Here is a 20,014-nt window from a genome sequence, read left to right as displayed (position 1 = left end):
TCATCTCTCCTTGGTGGTGACAGTAGAGACCTGTAATCAGGATCCCAATGAGTAGTTAGGATTCATCCTGGTAGGTACTTATTGGTTACTTAATCTAGAGGACTGCATTATCTCTTAAATTTCATACTTTCCCACCTGTTTTTGATGTGCTGAAGGATGTGATTTGCCTGGTGTTCTTCATGCTGCTGTTCCATTTGGGTAATTTTACAGCCGGCAACGTATCATAGCCTTGCTGCTGTATTTTGACTATGTTTTGGTCTCTTCTAGATGAGTTGCCTTAGACGTGCAGAGTCAAACCACGTCTTTCTCTCACAGCTGCTTTTCTCTTCCTTGGGGCCAAAATCGAAAGCTGCTGCGTTCAGGAAGTGGAATGCAGTAGTCTCAAACTTGTCTGAAAATTGAGCCTGAGGGTGGCAGGTCTTTCTTTCAGTGTCTTACTGTCAAGAAGGCATCTGGAGATTCTTTAATCTGGGTTTTTTTTTTTCCCCTCTTGTTATTTGTTTTTTTTTGCTGTAATTTAACCAGCAAAAGCAATACAATAAACACATTTTATTAACATGTTAACCATTTTTACTGCATAATACTTAAAAATGGTGTATAATGGTCTGATATTTGCCTTGCATGCAACATTTGTTAATTTTCAGCATGTTTTCAGCCTTTTGCATTTTCAGCCTTTTACACTCTACCCTCAGTATCTGGTATAAATAATCTTGGCCCAGCGTACCACATTGGTTTCTGGATTCTATGGAGTGGTTAATGATAATACAGCCTGTTTACCCTTTATAATCCTGGGTGATATGATGTAGCTTTCCCTTTCCACTGATATGCCCACTACACTAATATAAATGATTAGCCAGGGCTGTGATTAGAGTGTCAATGGGATACTGACACTTGTCTGTATACACAGTAGAGTAGTGGAGAAGAGGCCGTGCAGATCCCTGGATCCCCTGCATTCTGAATTTAAAGAGCGCCCCTAAAACCTCACACTTCCAGCTTTACAGAATCTCAGAATTGCTGGAGTCAGAAGGAATCTCAGGAAATTTTCTATTCAGCCACCTCTGCTCAGTGTAGGGTCAAGAAGAACAGGTTGCTTGGGGCTGTGTCCAGTTCGGTTTCAAATATCACCGAGGATGGAGTTTCCAGAACCTGTTTGAACCAGTGTTCAGCCACTGTCATGGTAAAAAACTCCCAGCTTTTTATTGTGTTCAAATGCCATTTCCAGGGTTTCAATTGGTGCCTGCTACCTCTCATCCTTTCAGTGAGCAGATTCTGGCTTCATCTCTGAAGACACAAAAAGTGTCTTTCATGCCAGGGAATAATCCAGCTTCATCTTTGCTTATTATGGCAAAATCTTAAAGTTCAGTGTTTCGTTAGCGTTTCATATTACTTCCCTGAATCCCTTTCCAAGGCTTGTTCTTGTCTTGAGAGGCATTTCTCAGACAGGCATGTTTACACAATGGTGTTTTATTGTGGACTGCCCAGAAGTGCAGTGTAGAGATTATTAACCCTTTAAAAGACCACCTGTAAAAAATGTCGGCAACTTTTAGGAAAAACAGGTTTTCACTGTGGTGTGATTAGCTTGGGGTCCCATGAGAGCCCTCAGAATTACTTAGATAGATGTTATCTATTGGTTTTGTTAGCCAAGCTATGAAAGAAATCAGAAATTTCCCTACACCTAAACTCCAGTAAGTATTTGTTTTAGCCTGTCAGAATGTTTACTCTACAGAAATTTAATGCTTGATTCTTCCTGCTTCCCTTTTTTTGCAAGTTCCTGAAAGGTCACAGTGATTTATTGTGTTCATGCTTTAAATGAATTGTTGGCAGTCTAATATCTATCTGATCAAATTTAGCTGTAGAATCCGGTCCCTTAATCCTAATCTTAGATGTTCTTTCAACCAAGGGGAAGTATGGAAGAAGCATTTTCTTTCCCATGCTCTTGAGAACAGCATTATAGGTGTGTCTGAAACAGTGTGGACAATTCTTTGGGCAGTAGTGAAGAGAGTTCTTGAGAGTTCTTGTCAATAATAGTGAAGAGAGTTCCTGAACAGCTTAATTATTTTGGTAATTTCATCTTTCTCAGATGAATCAAGCCAATCAAAGGTGAAGGATGGAAAAATACGATAATGATCAGGTGTTGAGTTTCATAGCTGAAAAATACCTGAGATTTTGCTAAAGCAGCTTTGCATTTCCAAAAGTCAGCACCTCTCCCAGCTTGTGGTCCTATTTTCTACAGCATTTGTTTCTGCCTGTCCATCACATATACTGTCTCCTTGTGTATTTTTTAAATTGTTGCGTGCATCAGTTGTATTAATTCTTCTGGGTAAAAGTGGTTTGCTCTTTTGGCTTGTCTCATTTTTCAGGAACACTTCTTCAGTGAATGGCAGGGTATGGCTGTATTTCTTATTTGTTTATGATTACAGAACTGGTTATTTATGTTTGTGCAGGACAGAGAGAGAGAGAGAGAGAGGTGGGTACTACACAGTAATTGTTATGTGCTCTAAAATATATGAAGAAAAAGAAGAAACAATTAAAAGCAGGCACTTAGGAAACAATCAGGAAGAAGGAATTATTATTTTCATAGTTTGGGCATAGCTCATTATTTTGCCTGTAGGGACAAAGACAAGGTGTCCTTTCATTTTTTTTATATAATATGCTAGCTCTGATAAATCTGAGGCTGCTTCCTGGCTTCTCAAAGGATCTTTGTCTGTCTCTATTTTTTTTTTTTTCCTCAGTACTTCATCTTTTTCTGTAACCTCCAGATTACACGTCAAGAAGCCAGAACCACTTACATCCTCTTCCTACAGAGACTAGGAAAGAGATTTTTGAGGTTTTAACTGCCTTTTCTTCATATGAATTACTCGAGCAGAGCTTCCTTCTTTAGCTCCCATATCTTTTCTAGACAGCACAACAGCATAGGTGTTTTTCTTGTCAATAATAAAGCTTCTCAGGAGGTCCTTGTTGTTCCTTTGAACAAGGTTTGCTGCATGTTGTGGGTACAAAAAAAAACCCTGGAAATACAGCAATTATTAGCATCCTGTAACTTAGGATGAAAATACTGCATCAGATGACATTTAGAAAATAATTTTTGTTGGAACAGGTTTTTAGAAATGAAGAGTTACTTTTGGAAGAGTTAGTAGATATCTTCTTTTTATGCTCTGAAGGAACAATTGCTCTTTACTGTCTATTATACTATACAATACTTTTCCAACCTAAACAATTTTACGATTTTATATTTTTCAGTTTATCTTCTTAAATTCTCATTTTCCAGCATTTATCATTAAGTTCACATTTTATCATTCTAAGTCTTTGTGGTAGGAAAAATATAAATGGCTGTCATCCAAACTGCTTTGTACTATTTCAGTTGTTAGCCGTCCACACTAGCCTCTTCCTCCATTTGGAACTTGACCAAATAATTTTCCTGTTCCCCTTTTGTTTTCCCTTTTAACTATCATTTCTCTTTGTTAATACTTTCATGTATTAAATGAAACCACAACCTTATCAAAGGATTTGTTTCTTAAAAAAAAAAACCCAAATATAAAAATTTAAAAGGAGAACAATCCTTATGTTTAGGAGTATATGGATAATTGACCCAAATATTTTTGGCCAGAGTTCTAGAGCAAAGAATAATTTCCATGAGTCACTGGTCTAGCACTCTGGTGATGTGACTGGAGAACATATGGGAAAAACTGCAATGAGAGCCAGACTCTGCCTTGTTAAAGCTGTCAGAAAACTTTGTCAATTCATTTTCTTTGAAGTGAAATGAAATCCTTCAATTTCTTCCTCTCATTCTGTCTTCCTGCAGCACTTAACAGAGCACCATTTTGACCTGTGGTTACAGCTGCTCTGGGATAGCGGCAAAAGTTGTTTTGTTATTCCTAAATTGAAGTGTATGGAAACCAGAGCTGAGACCTAGGAGGCTTTTATGCACTTCAAACTGAAGGGTTCAAACATAGCACAGTCTGGTACAGAGTGGCAAAAGATACTGCAGGAATCTTGGTTAGTTAAATTCCTCTGTTGGTCCCGTGGCAAAAAGGTTGCTGTTTCTTGCAAAACTTGACTCCTTTCTAGAATAAGCCATAAATTTCATTGTGATTTTTAAAATACTTGTTTCTTGTTCAGACCTCCCTTGGATAGAGCAAGTGTTAGAGGGAAAAATCATCATGTTGCTTCTTTCTGATTCATCTTTTCGCTCAAAAAACCCAAATCTAGTAGTTCTGTGAGCGGCAGGAATTTTGAAGTTGACTTGCTCAGGCCGTATTGGAATGAGTTATCCTAACTAATGTTTGAAGACACATAACAGCAAAGGCACAAACTTGGATCTCCTACAAGGCTGTTAGTTGCTAAAAGCTTTGACATCTCCACTTCCTATAAGGTTTATCTGAAATTGCTCTAGAAATACTGAGTGGCTTAAAAGCTTTGAAACAAGGGGAAGGGAAATATAGGAATCATAACATAAAATATATGCTCGTAGGAGGCTGAGTTTCTTAGGAAATGCAGATTTAAAGTCCCTAAAATATTTTTATTTCCTGCAGACTGTAAAATGTTTTCAGAGCTTTGTATAGATACAAAGTCACGTGGAATTGTGTTATCCTATGTCACGCTGGTGCAGTCTCCCTGACCTTTGTTTCTCTGTTTATGCCAATCATTTACTTGTATTTATGGAGTTTAATAATAAATACCAAAGTCAGCAAAACTTTGAGTCAAATTAGAACTCTTCTTTTAGTAAATTACTACAGTTATTACCACAAAATGAAGATGAAAGAAAAGGAAGTTAAAGCGGCTTCTGATGGAGGGAATGTGAAATGACTTGAGAGTGTCAGTATATCGTTGTTTAATTTCCTACCATGATGGAAATGAGAAAGTAGAAACAACTTCACCTTAAATCACAGTAAACAGAAAAGATTGTGATCTGAAAAATTAAATAAATATCTCATGCATTGTGTAGAGTTAAAATATTTTAGAAGTAAATATATAGTTTCTACTTGTTTTTCAGATCCAGTCTTGCTTACGGAATTGTTGAAGATCTGAGAGCAATGAAAAAGCACTTTTGCTTGCATAAAAGGAAAACTTTGGTCCACGTGTAAGTGTGGCACTTGGTGACTCACGTGCAAGATTTCTTGGCTGACGTCTGAAGAACGAAGTGCTTTCCAACCTGTCCTTCTGTAGCACTATGACTAATTGTAAAGGCAGATCTACCATCTCCAAAACAAATAGCAAAGTCCATGACAGAGAAGGCTTTGTGAACTGGACCATAAATCTCAATACAATTCAGTCCGATAAATTTCTGAGACTGCTTTTAAGTATGGTTCCCGTGGCTTACCAAATAAACCAAGAGGAAAGACACAAAAAGGTGAATGGTGTCTGGCAAGATGGATTGCAACCAGCGGGACACAATTTTAACGTCAGGTCCGAACCACACGCCGAGTACCATCACTTCTCAGAACCAGGCTTTCATGGTAGCAATGGGCACAGCCCATCCAGCTGTAGCCCTAAATACGATGATTTTACCAGTTATAGTTACTGTGATGGAATGGACACTTCAGAAACAGATGCCATGTTGCAGGATGACACCCTGTCCAGCGACAGTAACGAAGATATCATCGTGGAAGGAAGTAGGAAACAACCCAAAGAATCCAGCAGTATTATGGCACTGCAGATACTCGTACCTTTTTTGCTAGCAGGGTTTGGAACTGTTTCTGCTGGCATGGTTTTGGATATTGTACAGGTTGGTATTTGCTTTGGAAGCCTTTTTTAACAGGTAGTCTCTGAGGTCTGTAGTTCCGACATGACATTGTAGATGCCTGCAGTATTAAGATGTAGTTAGGTCTGTGTGCGCTTCTGCTACCATGAACTTATTAAAGTGTTTGTGATAACCACAGTATTTAAACAGAAATACAATACAGAAATTAATCTGTGTGGGTTTCCCCCCCCTTTTGTTTGGTTTTGCTTTGTTCAGCTTTAGGGATTTCTTTAGCTACGCGGAAAAAGTTAACAAAGTTAATTAAGATAGGAGGGAGATGTCCCAGTCTTTGTTACTCAAAATCTTGAGAGAGTAAAGGAAGCTTGGACTTCAATCAGTTACAATGGAAAGAGACTTTGTTACCTCAAGAAAAAAAGCAAAATAAAATTTGACATATAAATCTTACTGCTTCCTTGAGCTGTTTGGCACCAGTCTGGTGCTTTGTTTATGTACCACTTACCATCTTGTTCTTTGTACAGTTGCTTTAATTGAATCCTTTTATTTCCATTAGAATAATAATTTTAAATTATTGGAGATCCTTGACTAAAAAGACAATTTATAGTTTTGTTAGTTTAGTTAAAGTCGATAAATGATGAGAAATTAAATACATGGCTTGACAATACATACAAAGTAGCACAGCACTTGAGCGCTGAGGACTTGGTGCATGAAAAATGAAAAGAGTTTTCTTTTAAAAATCTGGGGTTTGGAAAGCTGTGCTCTTGTAAATTGCACGCTTAGAGGTAAAAGAATAAAGACAAGCTTTTTTTACTTACGGGCTTTGTTCATATGACAATTAATTCCGTGCTGGTTTTATGTGAGATTTCTACACAGCTGGAAAGGAAAAGATGAAAATATTATTGAAAATTAAGGGCAGAATTCAAGAGCAGGCATAGTATCTGGGACTGTTGTAAATAATGAAAAACAAACACTTCAAATTAATGACATCTTTTTAAACTATGTTTTAAGGCCAAATTTTGGATCTCTTGGTTATAGTCTTCTCATCTTTGAAGCAGTAATATGCTGTCATAAATAAGTTTTATCTAAATAGGCAACAGTTCTGACTTCAGACTTTTAGGTTAATACAAAAAGATTGAATTTTTTAGAGGGTTAAGTTACAATTTACAGAATTTTTTTAATATTTTGTGGATGGTCTAAAGAGAATTTTTCAATTAAATGTTTCCCACTGTATCCTTTCTATAGCACTGGGATGTGTTCAAGAATGTTAGTGAGGTCTTTATCTTGGTTCCTGCACTTCTTGGCCTCAAAGGAAATTTGGAAATGACCTTGGCATCCAGGCTGTCCACTGCTGTAAGTAACTTTCTCTTCACTCTTCAGATATATGTTTAAAACATTTCAAAAAACAAACAAACATTTGAGACACAAGTGTTTTATGTTTATGAATTCATCTGTCTGTTATGGGGCAGTTTACATCTGTTTTTAAATTGGCAAAGTTAAAAAGGTGAGCTTTGTCTCCACACGTCAAAACTTCTTTTCTAAAATCTCTTCAGACTCATCATTCAGAACAAATAAGGCAGATTTTTGAGATTTACTCTTGTATTGTGTAAGGTTGAGAGATCTCTTTGAGGCATTTTGAATAGGCTAATAAAATGTTTGTGTTTTAAACACTTTTTTTAAGAGATTGTCAGTGTGGCACCAAAATAAAGCATCGGTAACATTGATATTCCAGACTCTGTTGATCAAACTGCAAGAAATTTTTTATTTTCGCTTTCTGGCTAAACAAATTTATTTATTTTTGTTGTGGTGAGATTTTTTTTGTGTCTGCTTATTTTTTGTGTGTCGACACTGTAACGTAGCATCACTAGGGTTTTTTTCTGTGTGTCCTTTCTCCTGTATTTGTTACAGCTTTTTTTTTACATTTCAGAGGATGTTCTTACCTCTTCATTTTTCTAGTCTAAGTAAGCCAGATTTCCTTCTGTTATATCTTTGTGTGTGTGTGAATAACTAGTGATTAGATCAGTCTGATAATGTGGCTAGGCTCTTTCTGGTAGCTGCACTGGGTATCCCCCTGAGACTGCTTCAAGCAGTGCTTCTGTTCTCCAGCAAGGCCCCCACTCTCTGCCTCTTCTCACTTGAATGAATTTTTCTAGTGCATGTCTGGTCAAAGGTGTACACAACTCCAGATGAGATTTGATGATGTCTTTGTACAATATTGCTCTTGAAGCTTCCTCGGCTTGCTTAGAAGGGTTAGGTTTAGACCTCTCAGTCACTTTGTGATCAATGGCTGTGCCCTATTATTTATGCTTTTGTTCATTTCCAGCTGTCACTCCCATCTACTGGCAGAAGAAATGTTATTAGTCCATAAGTGCATGACCTTGCATTTTCTCTGCTGAATTTTATCAGCAGTTTTTGCTGCTGTAACACTCAAGGACGTTCAGGTTTTGTATTGTATTACAGTGCTTTGTATTGACAAGGTCTCTCAGTGTTTTGTCATTAGTAAATGCCATTGCTACATTCTATTGAGTTGTTGCCTGGATTCACACTGTGATGGACATAGCCTTGGCAGTCCTGTGAAGATTGCTTGTGTCATGCCCATTACAGAAATTGAATACTTTCATACGTAAGAATTGATATGTTCTATTGTATCTTATCAACATCATCCTTAGTCATTCAATCTTGTTTTCTGTTTGATTGTATTGTTCTTACTTTTCTGAGAATTCTTGCTGCTTCTTGACAGTATTTGTGTTTAAACCTTACTGCCTTTACTGTCAGGCATGAATGCTTTTGTCTATTATTTTACCTTTTGGTTTTTGTTGACCTGTTGCTTTAATTTGTTTCGGACTGGTACAGTTTGTGGCCTGAGGATTAAAAATGCTTGTATTCCATAGTGAGAAATACACCAAGTCCAAGATCTACCAGAGCCTTACTGAGGGCTTAAAATAAATAGGTCAGGATACACTTCACCACTTCTGCTTCAGTAAATGGAATCTTTAATTCTTTGTCTCAATTCAGCTTATGACCTTTGCCAGATCACAAATCCAGGACTAGTGTGGGTTGGTCAGTGGCTGAATTCCCCATCCTCACCAGTGCCATCACATTTGGGAACATAACAGCTCTCAGCGCACATTGGAAGAGTCACACAGACTCTTTCTCTGCACTGTGATTCCTGACCTAGGTTCTTATTAGTTACCAAGACAGGAGCTGATCCCCCTCTCACACACACAGCTGAAGGATACTGGAGTTTCCACAACACTGGCTGCACATCCAGTGGATAAACTAAGAGAACAATCCTATACAAGATAAGAACAGTATCGATTGTTCATTATCAAGGATATGCTAACAAGATTATATTTAAGTTTTATACATTAAAAACAAACAAACAAACAAACAACTAAAACAAAAATAATACCCCAAACCAAAGTTGGGGAAGCCCCTTACCGGTGATGGCTTACTGCTAGACCTACAATTTACAGGCCAGTTCTCTCAGAAAGAGGTGATTCTGACTTTTGCATTCTTACCATTGATTTCATTGACCCCTACTCTCTTTAGTCACCCAGGCTTTGGTCCTGTCTTCCTCATCCTGGGTGAGAACAGACAGAGACCATTAATTCAGAGTGTATCTAAATAGTTATTTGGAGCCCACTTGTCTGATTAATCTTTGCCTCTCTGGTCTGCATTTGCCCTATCTCGCTCCCCAGCAGACACCTGTCTTGAAGTAAAAGCAAGGCTGTGCCCTGTGCCCCTGTGACCAGCTTTGCCTTTTGAGGAGGAAATTTCTGACATGAGTTCAGCATTGGAGTTAATTCATGCCCTGCTTGCTCACTTAGCTTATAATTGCATCTGAATTTGCAGACATGTCTGTGCTCTTGGGGCTGTAAACTAATTATCTTTACTTCATTGTTAATGATGTGGTCAGCCAAAAAGTAGTGTCTTCTTAGTGAGTTTCTTATCCATAATTCATCAGTTTCAAATGTTATCCGGTCACTTTCATTCATCTTGTTACACAAATTTCTCCTTTAACTACATCTACTCATCACTCACAATTTCCCATCCACTTTAGAGTCAGTTATTTCACTAAATCTGTCTCGAGACTGTTTTTCATCTACCTCAGGGCATAGTTTGTGTTTCACTTGGGTGTTAGTGTAAACTGTCCATACCCTGGCAGTCTTACAGCCTACTGCTTTTAAAACATTTTTTTTTTTTTTTTATCTCACCAGAAGTTACTTCATGTGTAGAATGCTGACAGGAAAGAGCAAAAAGGTGCTTCTGGAGTTCTGCCTCTGTAAGACATTCTCCCTCTGCTGTGCTGCTGTTACTGTGTGAGGTGCACTTAGGTCAACTGCCCATTCAAGCACAATATTGTGCTCTATGTCCTTCAGCTCTTCAGCTTTTTCTGTTCTTTGGGTCATTCTCATTGTCTCAGTTCACACTGCTGTCTTCTATCTCTATTCCTTTTTCATCAGAAACAGAGCAGCAACAGCAAAAACAAACAAACAAACAAAAAACCCCTCCAAACCAAAAAAACCCCACCAAAACCCAAAGAAATGATCCACCACCAACACCAAAACACCACTTATTCAGTCATTCCTGTAAATTTGTGCAGACTCTTGTTCAGACTCTGTATAATTGTTGTTAAGCATTAGCAGTATGACTTTACAAACCTTTTGTTTAGGTCATTCTATTTCCCAGTATCACAATTAACTTGATCTTAGCTTATGGGAATTGTCATCTGCAAGGATTGGTTCTGCTCTTTCTCCCTTCCAAACCCTGAGAGCTCTTGTGCAAGGTTATATGGTTGGATATGATGGATCTGATAATTTTATGGCAGATAACCCCTTTTTGCTCCCTGAATAAAAATGTTTTCCATCAAATCAGCGAATTTATGGTGACATGAACTTACTCATGGAGCTGGTTCAAGAAAAAAATAATGGGAATTTGTAGGTGACAGTAGGAGAAAGAAGAGCTGTGGCATTTGGCAGGAGCTCACCTTTAGGCTGCATTCAGCATTTTGCAAGATTTTGTTTTTTTTAATAGGGATTTTTTGGATACTTTTCCAAAACTTTTTCGAAGGAGAGAAGAAGTGAAACTTTCCACAGCCTGCCATTTTGTTCACTTAGCCTATATATATATATTTAAGAAGGATGCAATGGAGATTCTTATCAGGAGTTCTTGAAACAATTGCTGTACTATTTAAACTTACTGGATGTATTTGCAGAGCTTTCACTGTAGTTTAAACATTATAAAATATTTATAGTGTGATTGAGATAAAGTGCCTTATTTGTTTTTGAATTAGCATTTCTTTTAATAATTTGTTCTTTTCAAGTCACTGCTATCATAAAATGAAGCAAAATGCAAAAAAGATTGAATTGAAATCTACTGAAAAATATATGCATGAAGTCTTTCTGTTTTTAGAGAAGTAGGTTATCTTATAAATTAGTATTGTATGGGAAAAGCCACTGAATTTATGCTCAACGTGTAAAAAAATATTCTGTTATCTCAAAAAGGAAGTTATTTCAAACACAGTCATACTGCAGTGGTTTGTATTGTTCATCAGATCTTGTCCTCTTAACTAAAAAAAAAAAAAAAACACCCCAGAATTAGGAAATATATTATAAAAGGGTATGTATGTACTTTTAAATTTCTTAGAATAATTTATTTCCTATCTTCAGCTACTACCTTAATATTGATTTACAACATTTATAGCATCAGAAAGCTCTAGCTGTATTGTATAAGTGAAAGTTGGACTGCTAAACTGTGTCAGATTCTAGCATTTTTTATTTTCAGAATTTAAGCACCACAGAGACAAGCTCAGTCTAAAGGGATCTTCCAGCCACTGATCTAATTACTGGTGGTACTTGGACAATCCAGGAATATAAGGTGGCTGTTCTATCTTGCAGAACAAGCCAATGCCAAACAAGTGAAATTGCATCAAATTTAGCTGCTTTTGGAAGGATACTGTGTGATTTAAAAGCAATGTTTGAGTTTAAAAGATATATCTCGTTCTTAATCAAAGTATTTTATTTTATTAGCTGAATTGTTCCTGGGTATTTTCAAATAATACCATTTTAACCCCAAATGTCTGAATTTCTTTTCTAATTGTGATAGGTAAATATTGGAAAAATGGATTCTCCCATTGAGAAATGGAACCTAATAATTGGCAATTTGGCCTTAAAACAGGTAAATATAATGGGTTTATTGAATTAATTCTTGTCAAGGAGTGAAGTTATTGGAAAAGTTAAATCACAAACATTGGTAAGTATGGATACAAACAGTGTTAATGGGAAAGTAGCTTTACTACACTGGCTCTTCTCTAAAAAAATATGAGTTTATATTATTAGAAGAAGTAAAGTATTATTTGTGACTCTACCTAGGGTATTTCCTTTATCATTTTCCTGAGAAAGCATCTGAGGGTGATTAGAGAAAAAAATTCAGATTCAGCAAAACCTTTTTAATTTTACCTTTCAGATGTTTCTAGTACTGTATTTGCATTGGATTCGATGTTTAAAGGAAGTGTGTGATAGAGCTTTTGGATAATAAACAATATTTTAGGTAGGTGGGTCATTTGAGGAAAGGAGTGCATGCTCTCCAAAGCAGCTGTTTCTTGAGAGCTATTTCTTATTTATGAGTTATAATTAAAATTCCTAAACAGAGGTGAAATATTTATGTTGTGACTTCACTATTTTAAGTGGTTTAGAAGCTCCTTTAGGCATTGGCTTCCTGTAAATCCTGAGCTCTTCTCCCTGATTTTACTTTTGCAATTCTGGAGTCTATAAAATGTTGGTAAAACCTTTTCTGCTGGCCTAAGATTTTATTCTTTGTCATCCAAAGTTGTCATCCTCTCTCCAAAACAGATGAGCATTCTCCTGTGATACCTGGCATGTAAATGTCCATAGGAGGAAAGGCTAACAGAAGATGATTCTGTGGTCCTCCTAAGACTGTCACTTATTTGATGAATTCACTTTTTTTTTCCAGGTCCAGGCGACTGTAGTTGGTTTTTTGGCAGCAGTGGCAGCAGTTATATTGGGCTGGATTCCAGAGGGCAAATACCGCTTTGATCATTCAGTCCTTTTGTGTTCTAGCAGTGTAGCAACCGCCTTCATAGCTTCTCTTTTACAAGGTAAGCAGGTGCATGTGTTGCTTTGTGCAGTTATTTATTTTCTGTGGATGCAGGATATGTCTTACGTTGCTGTGCTTTTCAAATTTAAATCCAGTAAGGTACAATACATCTGAAAACCAGCTGAGGATAAGATGCTCTTCTGCAATTTTCCATATAGGGAAATGCATATTGGGAATGCATATTGCATTCCTCTCCTGTCATAGTCTTTGGAAAGCTTTTGATTTGCATGACCTCCTGAGCATATCTAAACAAAAAAGTGTGATTTTGAGACCTACTTTCACTTCAGGTGGTGCAGAACTTCTCCTGCTGCCTTCTATATTCATTAATGTGTAAAACATATTCTTAGTACTAGGGAGGTAAAACTTGTTTGTGATTACACTCAAGTGATCCTGGAGGTTAGCTTAACTGAATTCAGAGTTCCAGGTTGCCCATATTGTTTGTGTTGTGTTCTGCTTTGTTGCTGAAATGAACCATTTGGCTCATTATTTGGAGGGTTTGGACCAAGTTCAAGTCCAGCTCTACAAACAGTGCCAGTGTCTGTCTGGAGCAATATGGCATGATGAATTTAATTTTCTTCCTAATTGTCAGGAAACATTAACCATAAAAGATTGTACTTAATGGATGTGAAGGAGGGGAGGAAAGTACCTCTACTTGTGACATGTTCTTAATGAAAAGACATGGTCAGTAGTCTTAAGAATAGTAAGTCAATAAAATGGTAACTTCCTTGTTTTAATGCTTTGCTATGGTTACTTACGTGAAAATTACAAAATTGTTGAAGTTTTGCATGGGCTTTAGAGGACACATTTTTAGTGGCTAGAAAGCCACTGAGTTTCATCATGTGCAGCATTAAGGGCACCAAGAGAACTGAGGAACGTGAGTGCATTTTTTTTACTCTTCTCATGTGTGATTTGGACATGAAGAGAAACTTTGGGTTTGTCCTGGTGATGGGCCAGTACAGGAAATGACTTTCTGAGCTTTGTCTTCCTACATGTGAAATAGATGCTTTTGAAATACTGTGATCCTACAGGATCATTCCGGTTGATTCTTTAGAGAATTTCCTGGTGTATAACTCCTTAGGCAGTTTCTCTGGAAGTGAACTCTCCTAATGTAGCTTACCATACATAACATAACATAAAGGATAGCATAGACAATTGAAGTTCTTATCTGTAATATATGATGAGAGGGAAGTTACTCAGGTTGTGCCAAAGACTGACTGTAACAATGCGAATTTTATTTTTAGTAGCCACTTGCATTTTGCAGGGAGATTATTCTTCAGAAGTCAGTGTTGATGTTTATAGGAAAAAATACAAATTGACACCTCTTATTAATTTTTTCGAGTGTGTAGCAAGTAATATCTTTTATATGTTGTCTTGGGTTTAATTTATTATGTAGCTTCTTGGTGTTTGTTGCTAACTCCTTGATAGTCTTGCACAATATCAGATGTCAAAATATTTAATCTTATGTTGTTTTCAGCCTAGCTTGATTTGAATTACAATCAGTGGAAGTTACCAGGGTTGGAAAAGAATACACTTAATATTTTTTCTTCAGGAAATAGCTGCTTTACAATTTCAATACTGTTAATTCTAGTCATAAGCAAAGTAGTTTATTGTACAGATGGTTCTTGATTTTTTGTGTGTGTGCTTCCTGTATTTTTTTAAAGCGTGTGTCTATTTCTTAAAATAGCTAAAATTTAAAAACACAGTCATCAATCAGGTGGGAAGAACAATCATCCTGGGAAAAAAAAGCACTGACTCCTTATTTATTAAGTTTGAAATTATCTTAATCTTGGAATTTTCGCTGGAATTACAACAGTGGATAGAGTTACTGTACTGACTTCTTTGTTGAATTTAGGAGTGATAATGGTTGGAGTTATTGTTGGATCTAAGAAGACTGGTATTAATCCTGACAACGTTGCCACTCCTATAGCAGCAAGTTTTGGAGACCTCATCACCCTTGCCATACTAGCATGGATAAGCCAGGGTCTGTACAATTGCCTTGGTAAGTCTGTTTTTATGTGTGTATATACTCCCCAGGAACCTTTTTTGGGTTGGGAGGGTGAGGTTTGGCAAACCTTTTAGTCTGACCTTTCTGTCAACATTTGTACCATTAAATGGTAAATCTTAGAGTGCCTTGATTTTGTTTTTCCTTTTTTTTTCTTTAATAAATCATAGACATCACTAAGCTGAACTTTGGCACAATCTAGGAATATCCGAAAGACTTTCACAATATCACACTCAATCTACATGTGAATACAAACCATAATAGTGAAGAAACAAATAATATAAAAAAATGTTCTCACCCTGAGAAAAGAATGCTAAGAGCTTTATTGAAAATTAAACCATTGCTGCGACTAACTCATTCCACAGAAATCATCAAAAGTTTATTGTGTTTCAAAAGACATAATTGTAGATAATTATAGTATAATATACCACAGATAAAATATTGTGTTGTCCATAACTTCCCAGAGATGGTGATATCATGACATGTAGTCTCTCCAGCTCATTGTCCAAACCTTTTCATATGGAAGTATTACAACATCAGCCTGAAAAAGTATCTAATAAGACTCAAGCTTCTTCTGTGTTTTTTGTTAGAACTCTAATAGTATCATTTATTTCATATCTATATTTAAATCTTTCACATTGTATTCTAATACCTGTGTTTCTCAAATACTTTCTTTAAATGCTTCTTTGAAGGAAGTTCGTAAATTACAGTGAAAATTGATGAAGATCTTTTTTTATCAACTCTTCTTTCTTTTCTTCTGGTGAGAAGAGCTCTTAAATATGTTATTCCTTTTAATCTATCAATCTAAACAAAAAACACTCAAACCTCCCTAAAAAAAGATGGGTAAAGAAACTTGGACTTTTTTTCTTCCTTTGACACATTTCCAGAAATTTGCACTTCTAGTTACAGGTGTTTCTAATGTGTCTCAGAGGGATTAAAAAAAGGGATGAGTACAGTTTGAACTGATCCTTTGCTGCTTTTATAGCTCTCATGACCACTGACATTTTTCTGTGCCACCACAGTTGGAAAGCAGGTCAGTGTGCTTTCCAAGAGTTACTCCCAGTTTTCTGTCTTCCAGAAATATTTCTCTTTTGGTGAAATATGTAATTATCTAGTTACCACTAAAACGACTCCTTCTACTCTTTAGGCTTTTTTTCAATGTATTTCTTCCTTTTTGGAAACAAGAGGGTCTTTCTAAAGAAAGAACATTCCACAAAACCCTTGGAAATAGGTGGTTTCCAAGATGCATGTATTTGAAACTATGAAATAGTAACAATAAGTCAAAGTATGAGGCACTTTCAGCTCAGGAGAGGTATATCAAGTTGTGAATGGCAGGGAAGAGGCATTCAGAGAATGATTAGGCAACAGGTTAAAAAAAGTTAAACGAATTTTTTTTTACACAATACACGAGTGGGATGTGAAACTTACATCTGTGATGTATTAATAGGACCAGAGAGATTTTCAAAACCTTGGAAAAAACCAGTCAGAGAGAAGCTGTTTGAGGAGTTACTGGCCAGACAAATGCAGACAGAGACTTGAGATGAAATCCCTGATACAAACCTCAGCCTGCTGAAAGAGGCATCGCTCTAAACTGTCATTTTTCTTTTCTTCTCTCCATAAGCCTGAACTGTTGGCTGCAGTCTGACAAAGACTGGACTAGATGAGAACTGTGCCTTTTCCAGCACAGATATTCCCATGTTTCTTTCTTCCTTTCTGTGGTTTCTGTGCTTTCTCAGTGCTAGAATAAGAAGCCCAGTGGGAAAACTAAAGAGAAATCTGCAGGTTATAGGTAGTAACGAAAACTGGTGGGATTCACTTCTGAACTGTGTTCAGAATGAAATATTTTCCCCAGTGATTATTACCCTAACTAATGAAATAAGTTTCCAGCTGCTGTCTGCATGGGAGGAGCTGTTTTCAGACAACAAGACTGTAAGGATGGAAATTATTTGTATGCAAGCTTTATGTTGCCTGTAACAGAGGTGTGCAGCCTTGGGTTGATACAATGCTTTATGGCATTCCCTGAAGAGACAGAGGAAAGGACTGTAGCATATTTACCTAGGCCAGGACCCAAATGAAACACCGGTTTGGTCACTATCATATATATATATAATTTCTAAAGTCTCTCTGCTTTAAAAGTTCTCAAACGTGGGGATTTAAATAGTGAAGATTAACAGTTCCTAACAGCTGCCCAAGAAGAGCTGTGAATCCTTGTTAAATAGCTGAGGGGAAAGCACTAGAGGCTCCCCAGGACCATCACTGGGAGCTGGCACATTTCCCCCACAGAGCACAAAAGTGCTCTGCATAGGAACGCTCAGTAAATTAAACGTGGAGGTCTGTGTGCTATTATTTGTCAGTAAATGATTTGAAAACGTCTTTAAACTTTCCTTTTTTTTTCTCTACAGAATATCATTAGCTCTGGTATATGTTTTGATGCGGACTGGGAGGGCAGATTTTGTGATTCACATTGTGGTTTTTCAGGTTCTCACCAGTTGTTTTGAAGCAGTGTATTTCCAGTTTACCTCTTAATTTCTACTAGAGGCTGCATTATTTGAGCAAGATGCCTTTTTCCATGTAAACTGCCTGCTATAAATCTGAAAAAAATGGATTGAAATGAGCCCTAAAGAGAATTCATTTATTTTGTCTTCCCCTTCTTCAGCTATTGTAAAATGCATTTGCTTCTTCTGTGAATTAAATATGAAGAGGAAGATGTTTGTCCTTCTTTAAAGATGCATTTCAAGGTTAATCTTTTTAGATTTTTGTAGTAAGATGTACTTCTACCAGTAGAGTCTCCCACAGATTTTGAAAAAGTCCCTCATTGTTCCCAAGAGTTAGACTGGAGCTGAATATTCTCCCTGGTCCACCTCTTAGGTCACAAAAAAGAGGTGAAAGGAGGAAATAAAAGGCCCCACAAAGGATGAGGGAGATATACACTATAAAAATAATTAGAGAAATACAGAAAAAATTACTTCTCCCTTGGACTTTGTCTTGTTCTCTTACTAGCTTTCTACTTCTAGTTTGCCCAGGGAAACATAACTTGTTTTCTGCTGGCGTCTGCTGCAGAAGGTTGTTACTCAATGCAGAAGGTAGGAACTTCTAAAAATTCTGCAGCAATTCTTCCAGGAGATCCAGGGAGGTAACATCAAAGTAGTAATTGCTTGGATTTGCAGCCATTGTAATAAGCTGTAGCACATGGGTGAGAATATTTTTTATATACCAACTACTCCTCTTTGGTAGTATTTTTGTGATCTGAGTTAACTGCTTCAAACTGTCCATTTAAAATATATTTGCTGTAAGATTTGCTAAATGTTGAAGGTTGGACAAAATGTTACAAAATAACATTAGGTACACGACAACACCTCTCATAAAACAAATATTTAAAAGTGGAGTATTTGCACAGTTCATACATACTTATTTGCCATTAGGATAAATTTTCTATTATTTACCTCACTGTTGAATTAGGAAGTCTTGAATCACTGTAGTAGCTTCTCTGAGGAGGGGATTATAAAACCCAGTAATATAAGAAGTAGTGTTCTTTCTGTGGAAGCAGCTTCCCAGTCTCAGCTTTATGATGATACTCACCAGTGTTTGCTGCTGTATTCCTGTGAAATAGGATGGAATTCTCATGGGTAGGTGCAAGCAGCAGAATTGCCTGTTAATTTTTCAGACTCAGATTGGCTATGAAACAACTGAGGCTGCTGATACAAATGTCTCAGTTTTGCACATTGTGCTTGCATCTTTTTAGATATGCTATTTCTGGAAAGATTACCATATTACCTGTTTGGGAAGAAGGGGGTACATATGTGAAGAATTTGGATATAAACAAAATACATTTTCATTATTATTCATTACATCAGTTTCTTTAATTTTTTTCTTCAGTTACAAAACAATGTTTTATATTCTACATCCTTACTGTATTTTTTTTGTTATAAAGCATCATACAAAAAATCCTTTTCAAAATTCCTTCTTTGTAGTGATGGTTCTGTCCTTGGGAAGATGAGAGACAATGATCACAGATGGCAGATATTAACCATATTGTTTTAGTTGAAACTTCAAGGTGTAATGGTAACAAAGACTATTAAAATTCCTCAATTGTATGGCATAGATCCTAATTTATTTTAGAATTGTAGATTAAGAAAAAACACACAGAACTATCTGGAGAGTAAAAGAGGTTCAGTTCTTTCTTATTATTATTTCAGAGACATATTACTATGTATCTCCTTTGGTTGCTGCCTTTTTTTTGGCTCTGACTCCGATAGGGGAGTTGTCATAGCTGCCAAACACCAGCTACCAGAACTGTCCTCCATTCAGGATGGAGCCTGTTATAACTGCCTGATTATAAGCAGGTAGGTCTTTTTGTCTTGCTGCATGGAAGCATCTTCACAGTCACTCCTGTATCTCTGTGTGTCTTACTTGATTGTACTGAGGAGACATAATTAAGGAGCCTCTGGAATTTAGGCTTTAGAGTTTTATAACTGATCTAAGAGCTTCTTTAATCCAGTGAAAGTTTATGGATCTTAAAAATAAGAGAGATGGCTAATACTCTGTGGTCTTTGTTACACAGAAGCCAATTTTAATAGTGAATAGATAGAGTGATGTTAGTCTATAGCCTCAGAATGAGGTAATGGCTCAGGGGAAAGATGAGATGAAAGTCCTGGCTTAAAGATGATCCAAGTCAGATTGCTATAAAATATTTAAATACCATTTAATGGTCTTGCTGCCTATTCTGAACATTGTACTTGTTTTCAGCATTGGTGGCCTTATTCTGGACACAACTGTATCTGATCCTAACTTGGTTGGAATTGTGGTTTATACCCCAGTAATTAATGGTAAGACTCTGACAGGATTAGTTGCTACTATCTGTATCAATTGATATACCTTGTTTGAGAATTGTCTGTTACAGTAAATTTCTCTTCTACCAATAAATATCTGGAAAATTAATTTCAAGTTTTGATTTTGATGTCAACAGCTGTTTATTTGAGCACCTGAGAAGTGCTTCCTGTTTTTACTACAACCATTAAAATGTGATAGAGAATGTGAGAAGTAGAAACCTCAGTATGCATTAAGAAACTGAAAGTGTAAATATTGAAGGAAGTACATTCAAATTAAATCATCAAATATTTATATTGAAGCAGTTGTGGCAGGGAAATGTAGATAAATTTTTATTCAAAGGCTTTTTGTTTTCCTGAACATCCAAGGAC

The 20,014-nt window shown here is 36.6% G+C and overlaps 1 protein-coding gene across 1 annotated transcript in view; it reads left to right on the top strand.

The window, feature by feature from the left end:
* Positions 1-4,988: 4,988 nt before the first annotated feature.
* The window catches only part of SLC41A2 (solute carrier family 41 member 2), a 36,919-nt gene continuing 21,893 nt past the window's right edge, over positions 4,989-20,014 (top strand). Inside the window, 8 exon segments of the mRNA XM_066319965.1 lie at positions 4,989-5,725; positions 6,941-7,048; positions 11,804-11,875; positions 12,671-12,815; positions 14,667-14,813; positions 19,013-19,083; positions 19,085-19,131; positions 19,533-19,642. Coding sequence (XP_066176062.1) covers positions 5,171-5,725; positions 6,941-7,048; positions 11,804-11,875; positions 12,671-12,815; positions 14,667-14,813; positions 19,013-19,083; positions 19,085-19,131; positions 19,533-19,642 — 1,255 coding nt within the window. The 5' untranslated portion in view covers positions 4,989-5,170.

The sequence above is a fragment of the Sylvia atricapilla genome, chromosome 5 (genome assembly GCF_009819655.1).
Source record: "Sylvia atricapilla isolate bSylAtr1 chromosome 5, bSylAtr1.pri, whole genome shotgun sequence".
Taxonomy (NCBI): Eukaryota; Metazoa; Chordata; class Aves; order Passeriformes; family Sylviidae; genus Sylvia; species Sylvia atricapilla.
Note: the sequence above shows the minus strand (reverse complement) of the source record. Positions and strands in the feature narration are given on the sequence as shown.